The 14,687-nt window shown below is 40.3% G+C and overlaps 1 protein-coding gene across 2 annotated transcripts in view; it reads left to right on the top strand.

Annotated features, from left to right (window-relative positions):
* SLC44A5 (solute carrier family 44 member 5) overlaps window positions 1–14,687 on the top strand; it is a 90,760-nt gene that overhangs the window by 60,943 nt on the left and 15,130 nt on the right. For both annotated transcript variants that reach the window (XM_083847327.1, XM_083847326.1), the window contains exons 9-15: window positions 489–572; window positions 2,433–2,545; window positions 3,006–3,137; window positions 5,738–5,837; window positions 10,748–10,840; window positions 11,786–11,873; window positions 13,102–13,364. In XM_083847327.1, coding sequence (XP_083703453.1) covers window positions 489–572; window positions 2,433–2,545; window positions 3,006–3,137; window positions 5,738–5,837; window positions 10,748–10,840; window positions 11,786–11,873; window positions 13,102–13,364 — 873 coding nt within the window. The remainder of the gene's footprint in view (window positions 1–488; window positions 573–2,432; window positions 2,546–3,005; window positions 3,138–5,737; window positions 5,838–10,747; window positions 10,841–11,785; window positions 11,874–13,101; window positions 13,365–14,687) is intronic.

Below are 14,687 nucleotides of genomic sequence, written 5' to 3'. Positions count from 1 at the left end.
GGAAAACATGAATGTGGCTAAGTACTTTGTGAGATAGGAAAAAAATCCATAAATTCAACTTTTATCTTCACTGTACTCTTTTCTGCTTCTCTACTATTAGCAGTCCTGGAGTCACAAATGTGTGGCTTTTAGTACACTGCAGATCTTAATAACACATGATTTTCTTGTGACATAATAAGCAATTATGGTGATAAAGCTGGTGATAATCAGCACTCATAGAGCTTTTCTAGTAAAGCTTTATCAGGAACAGTATAGACTTTTTAATGCAGGTTTTTGGGTTTTTTTGAGGATTCTTAACTTCAGAAGAATTTTCTTTGGCATGATTTCGATTGATGTTGGTGTAGTTAGAGAAATGAAGCAGGAGAATAGTATTATGATCTTCTTACTAGCAATGATATTTCAAATTCTTTGACTGGGCCTATTTGTTGTTTAAATAAATTCTGCTTTTTTACCCAAAGCAAACTTTTCTTTGGTTTGTCTTTTCTCAGCGGCATCAATAATGTCTTGGATGCACGATCAGTTGGAATGAAAATTTTTGAAGACTATGCCATTTCTTGGTATTGGATACTAATGTAAGTTTTTAATGGGAATTTGTAATTCTTCCAAACACCCTTTGGAGTGTGCAGGAAATGAAAAAATATGGATCATGTATGTGTTTGTTACCAATCCTACTTTTAAACTCAAGGAGCGACTGTAACTTCCTGTCATCACATGATGGTAATGTTGTTATGATTTCATACATGAGGTAAGGATAGCACAGCATATATACATAGAATGTCAATTGATGTGGAGTAGGTTTTAATATTCTATGAGGAAAAATAGAAGGTGATATCTTCTGTTGCAGGGCCCATCTGTGTGGTAACTCCAAAACTGAAACTCTTACAGACTTTCAAACCAATTTGAAGTGTCAAGTGTCACTGGTATTTATATAAAACACAATTTCTAAATTCATACTGCCAATTCAATGTATAGCTAAATCTATTATAAATCTGCTAGTGCCGATTAAGTGGGCAAAGCAATGTCAAGAACAAAAAGTATGGAATGATATTAACTTTGTCTTGCAATTAATATTCACTAATCAATCAGTAAAAATGCAGCACTGAAACAGAAGTAGTGGTGAGCTACTTCTACTTCAAGCTTCAGTTTAAGGCAGACTGTCTGTAGAGGACAGTTGTTACCATGCTCTCAGTTTTGGTGTTACTAGGACTCATGTATATCTAAAGAGATTTAAGCAGGCTACTGTCTATATTTGCACAGGTAGCCTACTGCTTTCAAGAACAGAACCGTAAGCTCCGAAACTACAACTTGTTTTGAGGAACATGCTCTGAGTTTCAAACAAGCCATTCAGAAAGTGAAAATATTTCATGCTAGGAAGACTTTAGGGGCAAGGATGTAAGACTAGCTTACAAAGACTTAAAATATAAGGTGATTTCTTGTCCCTCTGCCCATCTGGCTTAGTTGGCCCAAAACATCTCAGCGTTTTTGACTCTGTATGATCAGGCTGTCCCACGTCCTGTCTTTGGTAACTGGCTAATAATATTGGGAACATTCAGAAGAGAAATTATCAAACACAGGCAAGATGTTTTAAATTTTTATGAGTATGTACTCAATACAAAATTCTGATATAACACCTACAAAAATTCTGAGAAATTAAATGTTCTCTAAATCATCTAAGCTGGATTTTTGTTGAAGGGGAATTATTATTCACATTGCTTTAGAATGCCTCACCTAAAAGTAAAAAGGCTTTTTGCAGTTGTTTTTTCCGTTCTGACTTGCCTTCTGGGAGTGTAATGAGAATAAGTATTTCCCTGCTGCAGACCTGAGAAAAAGAAAATAGTGTGTAGATATGTTTCATAGGGATTCCATTGATGGGTCATTATAAGTCAGCTCTTACAAGTTTCTTTTTATGCATCACAATTTCCTGATCATTCCCTGTTCTGATGGGTAAATAGTCACTGTTTTTCTTCCTAAACTTAATTATCTTTGTTTAGAAAAGCTCCTAGAATGTCACTTTATTAAAAGTGTTCCTTTCCAAGTAGGGATCTTTAATGGAAGACATAAATAAGCAACCTCCTCCCACACAGGTAGTCCTCTATTTCAACTTTCTATGTCCTGAAAAAGGCAGTGAGTTGTTCAGCTGGTGTAAATGACTAAAAAGTCATTTTTGGTGCTAGTCCCATTCAGCTGAGCTGAAAACCTAGTGGATACAAACATTTCTGGCTGTGCCCTGTGAGATCATCATATCTAAGCTACTGGTTTCTAATAGCAGATGATATCCAAGAGGATGTATTTCATAACGAAGATTTTGAAATACAGTTTTAAAAATCATTCTCATATGACACAAAGTGACCTTCACTTGGAGTAACAGTCATGCAAGAAAGGGAAGATTCTCACACTTTTTCCCCTCTTGTTTCTGTCTCTTATCTCTCCAGTGGGTTGTTCATTGCAATGATTGTGAGTCTGCTCTTCCTTGTGCTGTTGAGGTTCACAGCTGGGGTTCTCTTCTGGATTTTCATCTTTGGCGTGATTGGAATTATAGGTTATGGTAGGTGTAATCTTCTAGCTTCTGAGGCTATTTTTCCTTATTGCTTAAATGTGAGCAAGGAAAATCAGTAATCATATCAATTAAATGGTACAACTGGGATAAGTAATGCTCAGTTTTGGACACAGTTTAGTGACAAATGCTTAAATGACGGTGAAACTTAGTAAGAATTCAGCTGTGCTGACACAGCACCAGATATAGTAACCTGAATTATTTACCTATGGTATGCTTAATGTATATTCATTTGCACTGATATTTCTTTTTCTACATGTGATTTTATAATTCACTAATTTCTCGGTAATGCATTTTTTATTTTTGTTTACTGACATGTTGAGGACATAACACTTGGCTTGTAAAAATTATTTTTAAAATTAATTTTAAATATTAAATATATATATATATTTAAAAACTTGTCTTTGCACTCCTCAGAAACACATTTTTTATATTAATTGCTTCTTAAAAGGCATCTGGCATTGTTACTGGGAGTATGATCATCTCAAAGGCATACCTGGATCTGACCTCACTGTTTATGATATCGGATTCCAGACAGACTTCAGAGTGTACCTACAATTGAGGCAAACATGGCTAGCATTTAGTAAGTGCCCTTTAAAACCTGTATCAATTAATGGATATGCAGGAGAATCAATCACTGTCTTTTTGCAGTGTTTGCCTTGTTAAAACTCCTTCAAACATGTCATTCAGACAGGTAAGAATTCTTTTTCTTTGTATTGTGCAAAATATCTGGTTTTAGAAAGGATAGTAGTGTATTTGGAAAAGGAAATAATGCAATCACACTGCTGATGGCAGTGAATAATGATTCTGGGAGAGACAGAAATTAGATTAATAACTATGCACATTTTTGTGGAACTCTTTATGATCAGATCACTGCTTTTTTTTTGGAGGCTGCACTAAGACTGTGGAACGACCCTTCCCAAATTTCATCATCTTTATTTTCAAGAGTGCTTCATTGCCTTCTCTTACAGGGTCATGTGCATCTGTTTTTAAAATAAAATTCTACTGGAAGAAGAAAACATGCACATTCCTCCCCAGGAAAGGAGGGGCAGAAGAGAGAACAAATATGTGGCAAATATTAATTGCATTGCAGTTTCTACTCTATTAGAAGGCACATGGACACTGTAACTGAGATGGTGAATGGGACATAGCCTAGATAAAAACTGTTAGCTGAATTAATAGAACAGTATATTGCTTAAATCTCCTTTCTTTGCTTTGTGTTTTCGTTGGATCATTGAGCTTGTGAGGCATCTTCCTATGTACTGTTGAGGCAAATCTTTTTAGTATTCTATCTCTAGAGGGCCTTTTGACTGTATTATGTTTTTCCTTGTAACTCTTCAGTCCCTTCTGCTGCCTGATTCTTAGCAGCCAATGTGTAGTTTATCTAGAGGTCAGTGTCACTTTCAGACAAGTAACCTAAGGTACTCAGGAACTGTCCAAATGATTTGTCCAAAATCACCCAGCAAACCAGTTAAATATCCTTGATGAAAATATAGGTCCTCTCAGTCCTAGTCTAGAACTCATCATGTACTAACAATGCTTTCATTTTTTCACAAGGGGAAAAGTCACACTAACTTAACTGAACTGAAATGAGACCAACTTTAAAGAAAACTGATTATGTTTTCCTTCGTGAGGAACTCCATCAAAATAGGTGCTAAAGTGCATGTAACAAAAACTTTATTCAGAACAAAATCTGTGGCTCTGAGCATCACAGTGGTTACTTGCCACCTGCAGTTATGATGGCCAGGGGTGCCGATAATATTTGTAATCATGTTTTAAGAGTATCTATGTATATCTCTGTCTGGATTCTGAGTCTATGTCTTAGCTGTGACAGCTAAAGCCAATCTCCATATCCTTTTGCAAACTTCCAGGCAAGCCAAGTCCTAGGAGTAGTTATCCCTTCTGTCTTCCTCTCCCTCTACAGAAATTCCTGGTTTCATCTGAAGGAGTCAAGTCCCACTGTGTGCAACCATCCACAGCTGCTGGACAGGTTTATCATAGGATCATAGAATATCCGAGTTGGAAGGGACCCACAAGGATCATCGAGTCCAACTTCTGGGCTCATTTAGATGTTGTCTAACTATCTGAATCACCCAGAGTTAATGGATATGTCTCAGAGTCTGAAGAGATGTGCTTCAGGACCCTGTCTTATCCAGATGAAGTGCAGAGATTTTTATTTATTTATTTATTTTACTTTCTAGTGCAGAAGTAGGTTTTGAACTGACACAAATAGAAATCAGACTGATCAGACTCTTTGAACCAAATCTGGGTTATGATTCAAACACGGCTAAGAAATGTTGTGTGGTATACCACTCTCAGTTCTCTGACCTCAGAAGTTTGATTCCAGCAGCACAACAGGAAGGTGCAAATAATTTGTCCAGAACTGTCCTATCCTTCTCCTTCTCCTTCTCCTTCTCCTTCTCCTTCTCCTTCTCCTTCTCCTTCTCCTTCTCCTTCTCCTTCTCCTTCTCCTTCTCCTTCTCCTTCTCCTTCTCCTTCTCCTTCTCCTTCTCCTTCTCCTTCTCCTTCTCCTTCTCCTTCTCCTTCTCCTTCTCCTTCTCCTTCTCCTTCTCCTTCTCCTTCTCCTTCTCCTTCTCTCTTTTTTCCATGTGAAGTGAAATGAGCTCATGCCAGGTTAATACTCAAACAAAACTATTGATTTAAGTGCATTTAAATGTTAGAACAATATGCATGAGAGAAACACACTCTTCATGAAAGAGTTAACTCATCGTCTCCTTTTTATTTTATTTACTATATTTAGATACTACAAATTAGCAGCAGTTAAGTATTAACATGGAAAATGCTTGTTTATGAAAAATATGGTTTGTTATGGGTAAACTGTATTTAAGGGCAAATGGTACGGTCATATTTCAGTGGATGTTTATCTTTGCCTGAGAATGCTATCTTCCATTTTTCATCTAAAATTACAAATGCTGATGTCAGGGTCTTATATATTCTAATTCCCTGCATGTAGAATTGCCCTACACTGGCACTTACAAAACTGTGAAATAGAACTGAAGACTTGCAGCGGCAGTGAATGAAAGGGAGAAGTGCTCTAGCAGAGCATCTAGTGGAGTTCATGAGCGAAAGTGTAAAATGCAAGGCAGGAAAAAAAGCAATTTACAGGGGCAGTGTATTGGTTTGATTCTTGATAAATTATTATTATTTTTTTTTTATTTACAGTGATAATACTTTGTGTTGTTGAGGTCATAATAATACTGATGCTGATCTTCCTAAGGAATAGGATTCGGATTGCTATTGCACTGTTGAAGGAAGGTAGTAGGTATGTTTGTCTGATCTTAAAATACTTTTAACTTTATTAAATGATCTCTAGGGTATATTCTTCTTGAGTTTCATCTTGCACTACAAAGAGCAGAAAGTTGAGAGTAAAAGCACAACACTGGGTATGTTGAGAACATTAGGTAGTATATGGAATGCTGGTTCTCTCTTAAAGAGGTTGTGCTTATAAGAGCTTTCTGTTTTGCAATAAGACATTTCTTAGCTCTCAGTTTCCTGCCTTAAAAGTACGTATACAGCTAGTGGTTCCATGTATCCTGAGTGCAAACAGGTATATCAGCTGAAATGTTAAATGCAGTCCATTATAATAGGAGGAGCCTGGGGACCTATTGCTGCGAACTTTGCTCTGTAACTGGACAGTCTCCAAAATGACATACAGGTGGTGGAGTTTTGGTGTGTTTTTTTTTTTACAGTGACTTTTATTTAGAAAAGACTGCCTTCTTCTGTCTCCAATTCATAGAACCATAGAACCACAGAACCACAGAATATCCTGAGTTAGAAGGGACCCACAAGGATCACTGAGTCCAACTCCTGGCTTCACACAGTGTGGACATGCATAAATCTGCAGAGAGAAAAGGAGACTTCCATTACCAGACATTGCAAAATGGCTCAGTCCAAGATACTTCTTTTCAGCTCTGAGCAAATAGGAAATCAGAGCATGTTTTTTTTTACCTGAAGACCTAGGAGACCTCTTCATTTTGTTTTTCCTGAAATCTGTATAGACTTTGCAGTAGTTCATATGTTTTACAGTGCCAATCATAGAATTGAGTTGGGAGGGACCCTCAAGGATCATCAAGTCCAACTCCTGGGTCCCCAAAGGACCTCCCTAAATAAATAAATAAATACATACATAAATACATAAATAAATAAATCAGATCAGATCATGCGTCTGAGAGCATTGTCCAAACTCTTCTTGAACTCCATCAGGCTTGGCACCGTGACCACTTCCCTGGGGATATGCTTAGTTATTTTTAAAACTGGGTTTGTAACAAAGGGAAAAAGGACTTGAAAGATCAGGCCCTTGGATTTCATTTCAAATAGGCAAAGGTCTGACTGGCAACTACTGAAAGCATCTTCCTTGGCAGTAGAGCTCTGTCGTTAGAGCACATTGACTTAACTCTGAGTTTATCTGTGTGCACGTGCTTACAGTTTTCTGCCATCTCCATTGGCACTGTGATCTTCAGGAATCAGGATCTGGGATTTTTGTGACAGGATTAACAAATACTGAATTTCTGTATGCAGTCAGATATCGATTTCTTATGCTACTATGCAATTAGGGCATAGCAGTTAAACTGGACAGTACTAGACTATATATTTTAATTCCTGTTCATTAAAACCAGGGAACACTTTCAATACCCTGCAACATTCTTTGTTTGTAGTCTTGACAGATAGGAGGATTTCAAATATTTTATAAACTTCCTGCTGAGAAGTAGTAACATTCTATAGTTTTTCAGCAGCATAGAGAGGTCACTTGAAGGTGATATTTTTATACTCATGAATACAGATGAGGTGAAACAGGCCTTACAGAGAGATCTTGACTAATTAGGGGGCTGGACAATCACCATCAGTACGAAGTTTAACAAGAGCAAGTGCTGGATTCTGCACCTGAGATGGGGCAACCCTGGCTGTGTGTACAGACTGGAGGACAAGAGGTTGGATAACAGCCCCATGGAAAGGGATGTGGGGGTTCTGGTTGATGTCAAGTTGAATACGAGTCAGCAGTGCACACTGGCAGCCAAAATAGTCAAGTGTATCCTGGGCTGCATTATGCACAGTCGAGCTAGCTGGTTAAGGGGAGTGCTTGTCCTGCTCTACTCAGCAGTGGTGCAGCCCTCACCTTGAATACTGTGTATAGTTTTGTGCACCACAATTTAAGAAGGACATAAGACATTATGAGAGAACATCCAAAGGAGGGCTACAATGATGGTGAAAGGTCTAGAGGGCAAGCTGTGAGGAGCAGCTGAGGCCCCTGGTTTGTTCAGCCCAGAGCAGAGCAGGCTGAGGGGAGGCCTCATGGCGGCCTGCAGCTCCCTCACGAGGGGAGCGGAGGGGCAGGCGCTGAGCTCTGCTCTCTGGGGACAGCAACAGGACCCGAGGGGACGGCACGGAGCTGGGACAGGGGAGGGTCAGGCTGGGGGTTAGGAAAAGGTTCTTCACTGAGAGGGTGGTTGGGCACTGGAACAGGCTCCCCAGGGACCCCTTGGTCATGGCACCGAGCCTGGTGGAGTTCCAGAAGTGTTTGGACACTGCTCTCAGACACAGGGTCTGATTTTTGGGTGTTCCTGTATGGAGCCAGGAGATGGACTCAGTGATCCTTGTGGGTCCCTTCAACTCAGGATATTCTGTGATTCTAAGAAACACTATTTAATTACTGTAAGCCTAATAGACCACGCTCTGTATTCAGGAAGATGAAAAATAAGTTGCTAATGACTGTAAAATCAAATTATGTTTCTCAATACCCTTTAACTATTCTTTTAAAAATATTGCAATTATAATACAAAAATCCAAAGTTAGAGACAATTAACAGTCAGTTTGCTGGAGTAACAGTCTGTGGTTTTAGTAGTAACAAATAGGCCTATTAAATGCTGAACACTGCTAATATGTTGTGGTTATTTCTCAGAAAGCATAAAAGCTATGACGTCCTTTGTGACTCTTAATGTACTTTTACATCCATAGACTAGGATGGAATTTGACATGTTCAGGATCTTAACATCTTGATTGCATGTGACAGTTCCCTTGTATTCCCCACACTCACTCACCCTCTGCATTTACTTACTAGTTTAGCAGCAGAAGCTGAATAAGTTTGTCTCCTTTTATATTTTGGAAACTGCCTCTTATTAAACAAATGGTATCAAAAGTACCACAAGTTATAAGAGAAAAACCGTGAGCAATAGTAAGAGATGAAAAAGCTTGTGATAAGCTTATGGTGTCACTGGAAAGAAAACTTAGACAAGTGGGAAGAGGTACATGAGTGTAAAGGGAACCAACCTGTAAGCTTCAGTGAACAAAAAACATGCTCTTCACCATCACATCCAGTGAGATACCAAGCTAAAGGTATTAGCCTGTGAGACACCATGGTACCAAGAGGAACAGTCCCTGGTGGAGTAGCAATTAGTATGCTTAAATTCCTGCTCACTAGTTACATTCTAGCCACAAAAAGTACTAGTAGACTGCTGCCCTCTAAAACATCAGACTTGATGTACAAAGGGGTTCTCTAAGCTGTCAACAGTGCAAGGCTTATTATTCTTTCTGCTTTCCAATAGCCAAACACCAGCACCACTCATTTATGGCACATACAAGAATGGTGTTTTTACCCTGCTGAGCAGCTGAACTCCACCACATCCACTTCCTCACTCCCCCTCCTCAAAGAAAAAAGGGGAGAAAATGTGATGGGAAGGGCTCAAGGGTTGAGATAAGGACAGGGAGATCACTCACCAATTATTGTCACAGGAAAAACAGACTCAGCATAGGGAGATTAATATAATTTTTTGCCTATCACTACTGGACTAGAACAGTAAGAAAATAAAAGCAAACTAAAAACACCTGCCTCTCCATCCACCCTCTTCTACCTCTTCCCCCTGAGCAACACAGGGGGACAGGGGCTGCAGTCAATCCCTAATGCTTCATCTCTGCCGCTCCTTCACAGTCAATCTCTGCCCCAGCTCCAGCGTAGGGTCCCTCCCATGGGATGCCATCCTTCCCAAACTGATCCTGCATGGGCTTTTCACAGACAGCAGCTCTTCAAGAACTGCTCCAATATGGGTCTGTACCACAGGATTTATCCATCAGGACCAAACTGTTTCAACATGGGTGGCAGCTCCTGCCAGATCATGGGCTCATGCGTGGGCTCCTCTGCACAGGCTGCAGCTCCAGACCAGAGCCTGCTCCTGCAGGGGCTCTCCATGGGCCGCAGCCTTCTTGAGGCCACATCCACCTGCTCCACCATGGGCTCCTCCACGGACTGCTGTGTGAAGATCTGCTCCACCATGGGACCCATGGGCTGCAGGGACACAGTCTGCTCCACCAAGGGCCTCTCCACAGGCCACAGGGGAACTTCTGCTCAGGTGCCTGGAGTACTTCCTTCCTTTCCTTCTTCACTGACCTTGGTGTCTGCAGGGCTGTTGCTCACTCCTTGCTTTCCCAGCTGCTGTTGCTCAGCAGTCTTTTTTCCTTTCTTAAATATGCTCTCACAGAGGTGCAATCAACATTGCTTATTGGCTCAACTCTGGCCAGCAGCAGGTCCCTTTTGGAGCATGACATGGGGCAGCTTCTGGACTCTTCTCACAGAGGCCATGCCTGCAGCCCTCCTGCTACCAAGCCCTTACCACGTAAACTCAGAATGAGGAAAGTCGCAGTCACGGGAAGGTGTCGGAATGTCCTGGAATTCTGAAAAGAAGTGCAGTGCCTCTACCCAAACTAGCTAGTACTTAAGACAGGAAAGGAAGAATGGGAACAATGTCCCAAAATACAAAGCAGTAAGGGATAATTTCAGGCTATGTAGGGGCTGAAGGGAGAGCACAGAATCTGATCAGAGTGGGACATGGAAATAAAGGATAATGTCTGCAGCAGTCAGCAAGGAGATATGATTGAAATGGGTTTATGACCTGGAAAGAGCAGGATCTGTGAAGCAGTAGTGGAGGAGGAGAAAGAAGACAGGCTCAAACGTGGCAAATAAGTGAAGTCATCTGTACTGCTGCCAATAAAGTAGAGTGGTAGAAATATCGAAGTGAAGGTATATGAAGGCAGTACCTGTAGTGTTTTGAGATCCCAGCACTAGATTTGCTACCATTATCAACAAGTAGCTCAACGTAAAAAAGATGATGTTAGAAGTTGATAAAAAGCTTTTTTTTTCTTATCTTGTTATAGCTTACATGACATGTTTTCTTTCTTTCATAGGGCTATTGGCTATATAATGTCTACATTGTTCTACCCAATTGTCACCTTCATACTCATTGCAATTTGCATTTCCTACTGGGCTGTGACAGCTGTGTATCCTTCTGTCTGTGCACATCTCTGGAGAACAGTCTTCTGCTCTGCAAGAAAAAATCATGCTCTGTGATATCACCTTAACCAAACCCATGTCGATAGGGCTATTTGGTCACTTAGCACTTGCTCCACTGATGCAGGATTGTTCCTAACTGCACAGTTGGGATTGATGTACAAATCAGACAGTAGACTTAATTTCATTAAAAAGAACTGGACTAAAATTCTTGCCAATGCATTGAGGATCATGCAAGGCCTTAGTATACTACATAAGATGGACTTTAACAGGAGAAAAAAAGCCCTCAGCAAAGAGGGAATATGGCCATTAATGTGCTGCGTGCTCTATAGGCCCAATGTTAATGGTCTCTTAGCTGGGGAGGCTGCTGGTGCTTTTTGTTCAGAAAAGTATAGGAAAGGAATGAGAATATATCGTGCACTTAGTCCTCTCTAAACTGCAGAACAGAAATAACTGTTTGTTCCTGGAACAGCAAGGGTTTGGCAAGATATTAGAGAGGGGAAAATTGCTTTTTTAAAACATTTTTTTCTTCTTTCACGTGCTAAGAATGCCAGCGTTTGCTGTTCAGGACAATGTTAATTTATTCTTCTGCTCTGTGTCTACTTCCACCAAAGTATGAACCATCAAAGAACCACTGCATAATCTGCCGTACCATAAGTAGGTGTGCAAGAGAGACTGACAGAACCTTCAAGGTTATTCCCCTTGCCCATTCTGGTCAGGAATTATCATAGTTCAAGGATAGAGTTTGCCTTAGTTCTCTGAGTAATGAGAATATTACATCATACCTGTCAGCCCTTCATATACATATCTGCATAGCAAAAGCAATTTTTCTGTTATCTGCACATATTCTTTAGAGCTAGTGGTTCCCCACTTCAGAGTCTTAAGTTGCTCAAAGCCTACAGTTGTGTGATTCCTCCTTAAAACATTTAATTAAGTTTTTTAGCTACATCAGGAGAACCTGTGTATAAAGTAATGGCTAATCAAACACTGTGCAAGTATGCAAACCTGACTTGTGACCCAGAGGTAAGTGGAACTAATATTTACTTTTATTTATTCATTTATTTATTATTTATTTGTTTATTTATTTATTTATAATAAATGTTGTACTAATTGCATTTCTTATATGCAATGCTAGTAGAAAACATGCTTATTTTAAATAATGTTTCCTCATGTTAAATCTGCAAATAGTTCTTCAGATAACACTTCTTTGTTCAAAGCAATTTACAGATATAAACTATTTTTTCTTCTAAACTGTCCTGTGAGATGGGTAGGTATTAACAGTTTACAGGGTGAGGGAGGGAGACACAGAAATACAGATTTTTTTTGATAGGTGTTCTCAAATTTGCGAGGCTTCTATTTCATTGTCCTTGTTTCATTTTAATTCAAATGTGGTAACTTACCAAGATGCAGATTTGGCCTCTAGTTTTCAAACGAATACTATATATATATTTTTTTAAGCTGAGCAGGTTTTCCTTAATGAAACTGAAGCATATTAGGACCACAAAGATGATCAGAGGGCTGGAGCACCTCTCCTATGCAGAAAGACTGAGAGAGCTGGGTATGTTCAGCATGGAGAAGTGAAGGGTCCAGGTACACCTCGTGACCTTTCAGTACTTAAAGGGGTCTTATGAAGAGGGTGGAGAAGGACTCTTTACTTGGGTAGATAATGATAGGGCAAGGAGGAATGGTCTTAAACTAAAAGAGGATAGATATAGATTAGACATTTGGAGGAAATTCTTCACTGTAGGGGTAGTGAGGCACTGGCACAGGTTGCTAAGAGAAGTTGTGGATGCCCCATCCTTGGAGGTGTTCAAGGCCAGGTTGGATGAGGCCTCGGCTAATCTGATATAGTGGGTGGCATCCCTGCCTGTGGCAGGGGAGGTTGGAGTTAGATGATCTTTAAGATCCTTTCCAACCCAAGCCATTCTATGATTCTATGCTGCTATAATTCTATGATTCTATATTTGTCTTAAAAGTAGATTTCTGAAATTCATATTCCATTTTTGTTGGTTTCAGATGTGTGGTGAACAGGTCTGTTTGCTAACTCCATAGTTTAAAGTTAAGCACCTGAATAAGACATTAATATAACCCCCTAAATATGTAAACAGGTTGCGTGCTGTTGGAGTGCAGTGTTGAATAAGCTAATGAAACATCAAACAGAATTGTGTGATTTTTATTAAGTCACTTTCAGAGACTTTCTACATGGAATTCATTGCTTATCATTCTGGTTTTTATTTTTCTTTCCATACAGACTTTTAACACAACCAATGTTACCAAATTATGCCCAGGTGCTCAGTGTACTTTTGCATTTTATGGAGGAGAAAGTCTGTACCATAAGTACATCTTCATCTTTCAGTTAGCCAATGCCTTTGTTTTTCTCTGGCTGGTAAACTTTGCAATTGCACTGGGTCAGTGTACCCTTGCTGGTGCCTTTGCCTCTTATTACTGGGCCTCTCGAAAACCAGCTGATATTCCACTGTGGCCACTCTTCTCTTCCTTTGGATGGGCAATACGGTAAGACTGTGAAGCTGGATGTAATCCTTGTTATGTGTTCAACAAGTGCTGTTTTTACAATTTGGGAAGCCAAATGGAGAATATCAAATGAAAGTGCTTAGTCAGGAAAATGTAGTTTTTAGGGGAATGCCAAATCCAGTAGCCCAGTAGAGGCAAGGCAGCTGCAGCTTGATGTCCCCCAGTTCAATCAGTTACAAGGAAGAGCAGTTATTCCCAGTAGGTGCACACACCCAAATACATGTATACAACAAATATATACACAGCTGACCATGCAGATCAACAGACACACACACAGAGCACTTGCACAAACAGCACTAGCCCCAGTAGCTTCATCCTGTTCCCTTCTGATCAGGACTCCTGACTGTTGAGGATGATGGTCTGTTAGTGTATGTAATTCCCACTAATGGACTTTTATCCAATTGTATATATATAATATAAGGTGCATATACCACCAGTAGCCTGGCTCAGACACTTGATCTATCCAATAGCTGGCCCCTGGATCTCCTAATTCCCCAGTTGCTGGCAGCTGGATCTATGTGACCCTGAGGCCCACAGCCTCACTCCAGTTGCTGTTACAGACTCCATCCCTCACGGACAGACACACAGATACACAGAAACAGACACACACACACACCCCTCTCAATAACCCCCAGACATTATGGTCTCTCTGGAAGTTGTCTGGGACTCCTGGTTCCTCCTGTAGTTAGCCTCTCCAGGTGGCTTTCTCTTAGAGACAGACACACAAACAGGTCTCAGTTAACATGCAGACCCGATGGTCTCTCTAGCAGTTGACCAGGACCCTCAGGTACCTCTGGCAGCCGACTCTTCTTGTGGTCTCACCTTTAGAGAGACGCAAACATACTTGGCTCCCAAGCTACTTAAGCTACTCACTAGCTAATCAACCTTAACATCCACTAGCAATCATACTCACATACTATTAGTTGCTTCAGTTGCTAGCATCACAGCTCCACTGACCCTCTGATGTGTGGTCTGCGTCAAGCTGCTTGCACTTAAAAATCCATCCCCACACACATCCACACAGAAAAGAGTCCCTCACCCAGGAAAACAGAAATGCAATTTAATAAGGTAGGTCAGACTGTGCTGATCAGGTGCAGTGCATGGCCACAGAAGGTGTACTAATGTGTAGCTGTTTACATGCAACTTTTTATCCCCTTATTCCTCAATTTTTCCTGCATTTATTCCTCCCCAAACTACATTGATATCCCTCTTAACCTGCCTTTGATTCCTCCTCCCCTAAATATCCCATAGTAAGTCTTGCGCTATCCCAAAATGCTCTAATTCTCTTCCCCTGTATCCCATAAT

Source organism: Anser anser, assembly GCF_964211835.1.
Source record: "Anser anser genome assembly, chromosome: 8".
NCBI lineage: Eukaryota > Metazoa > Chordata > Aves > Anseriformes > Anatidae > Anser > Anser anser.
This window is presented reverse-complemented; position numbering and strand designations above follow the sequence as displayed.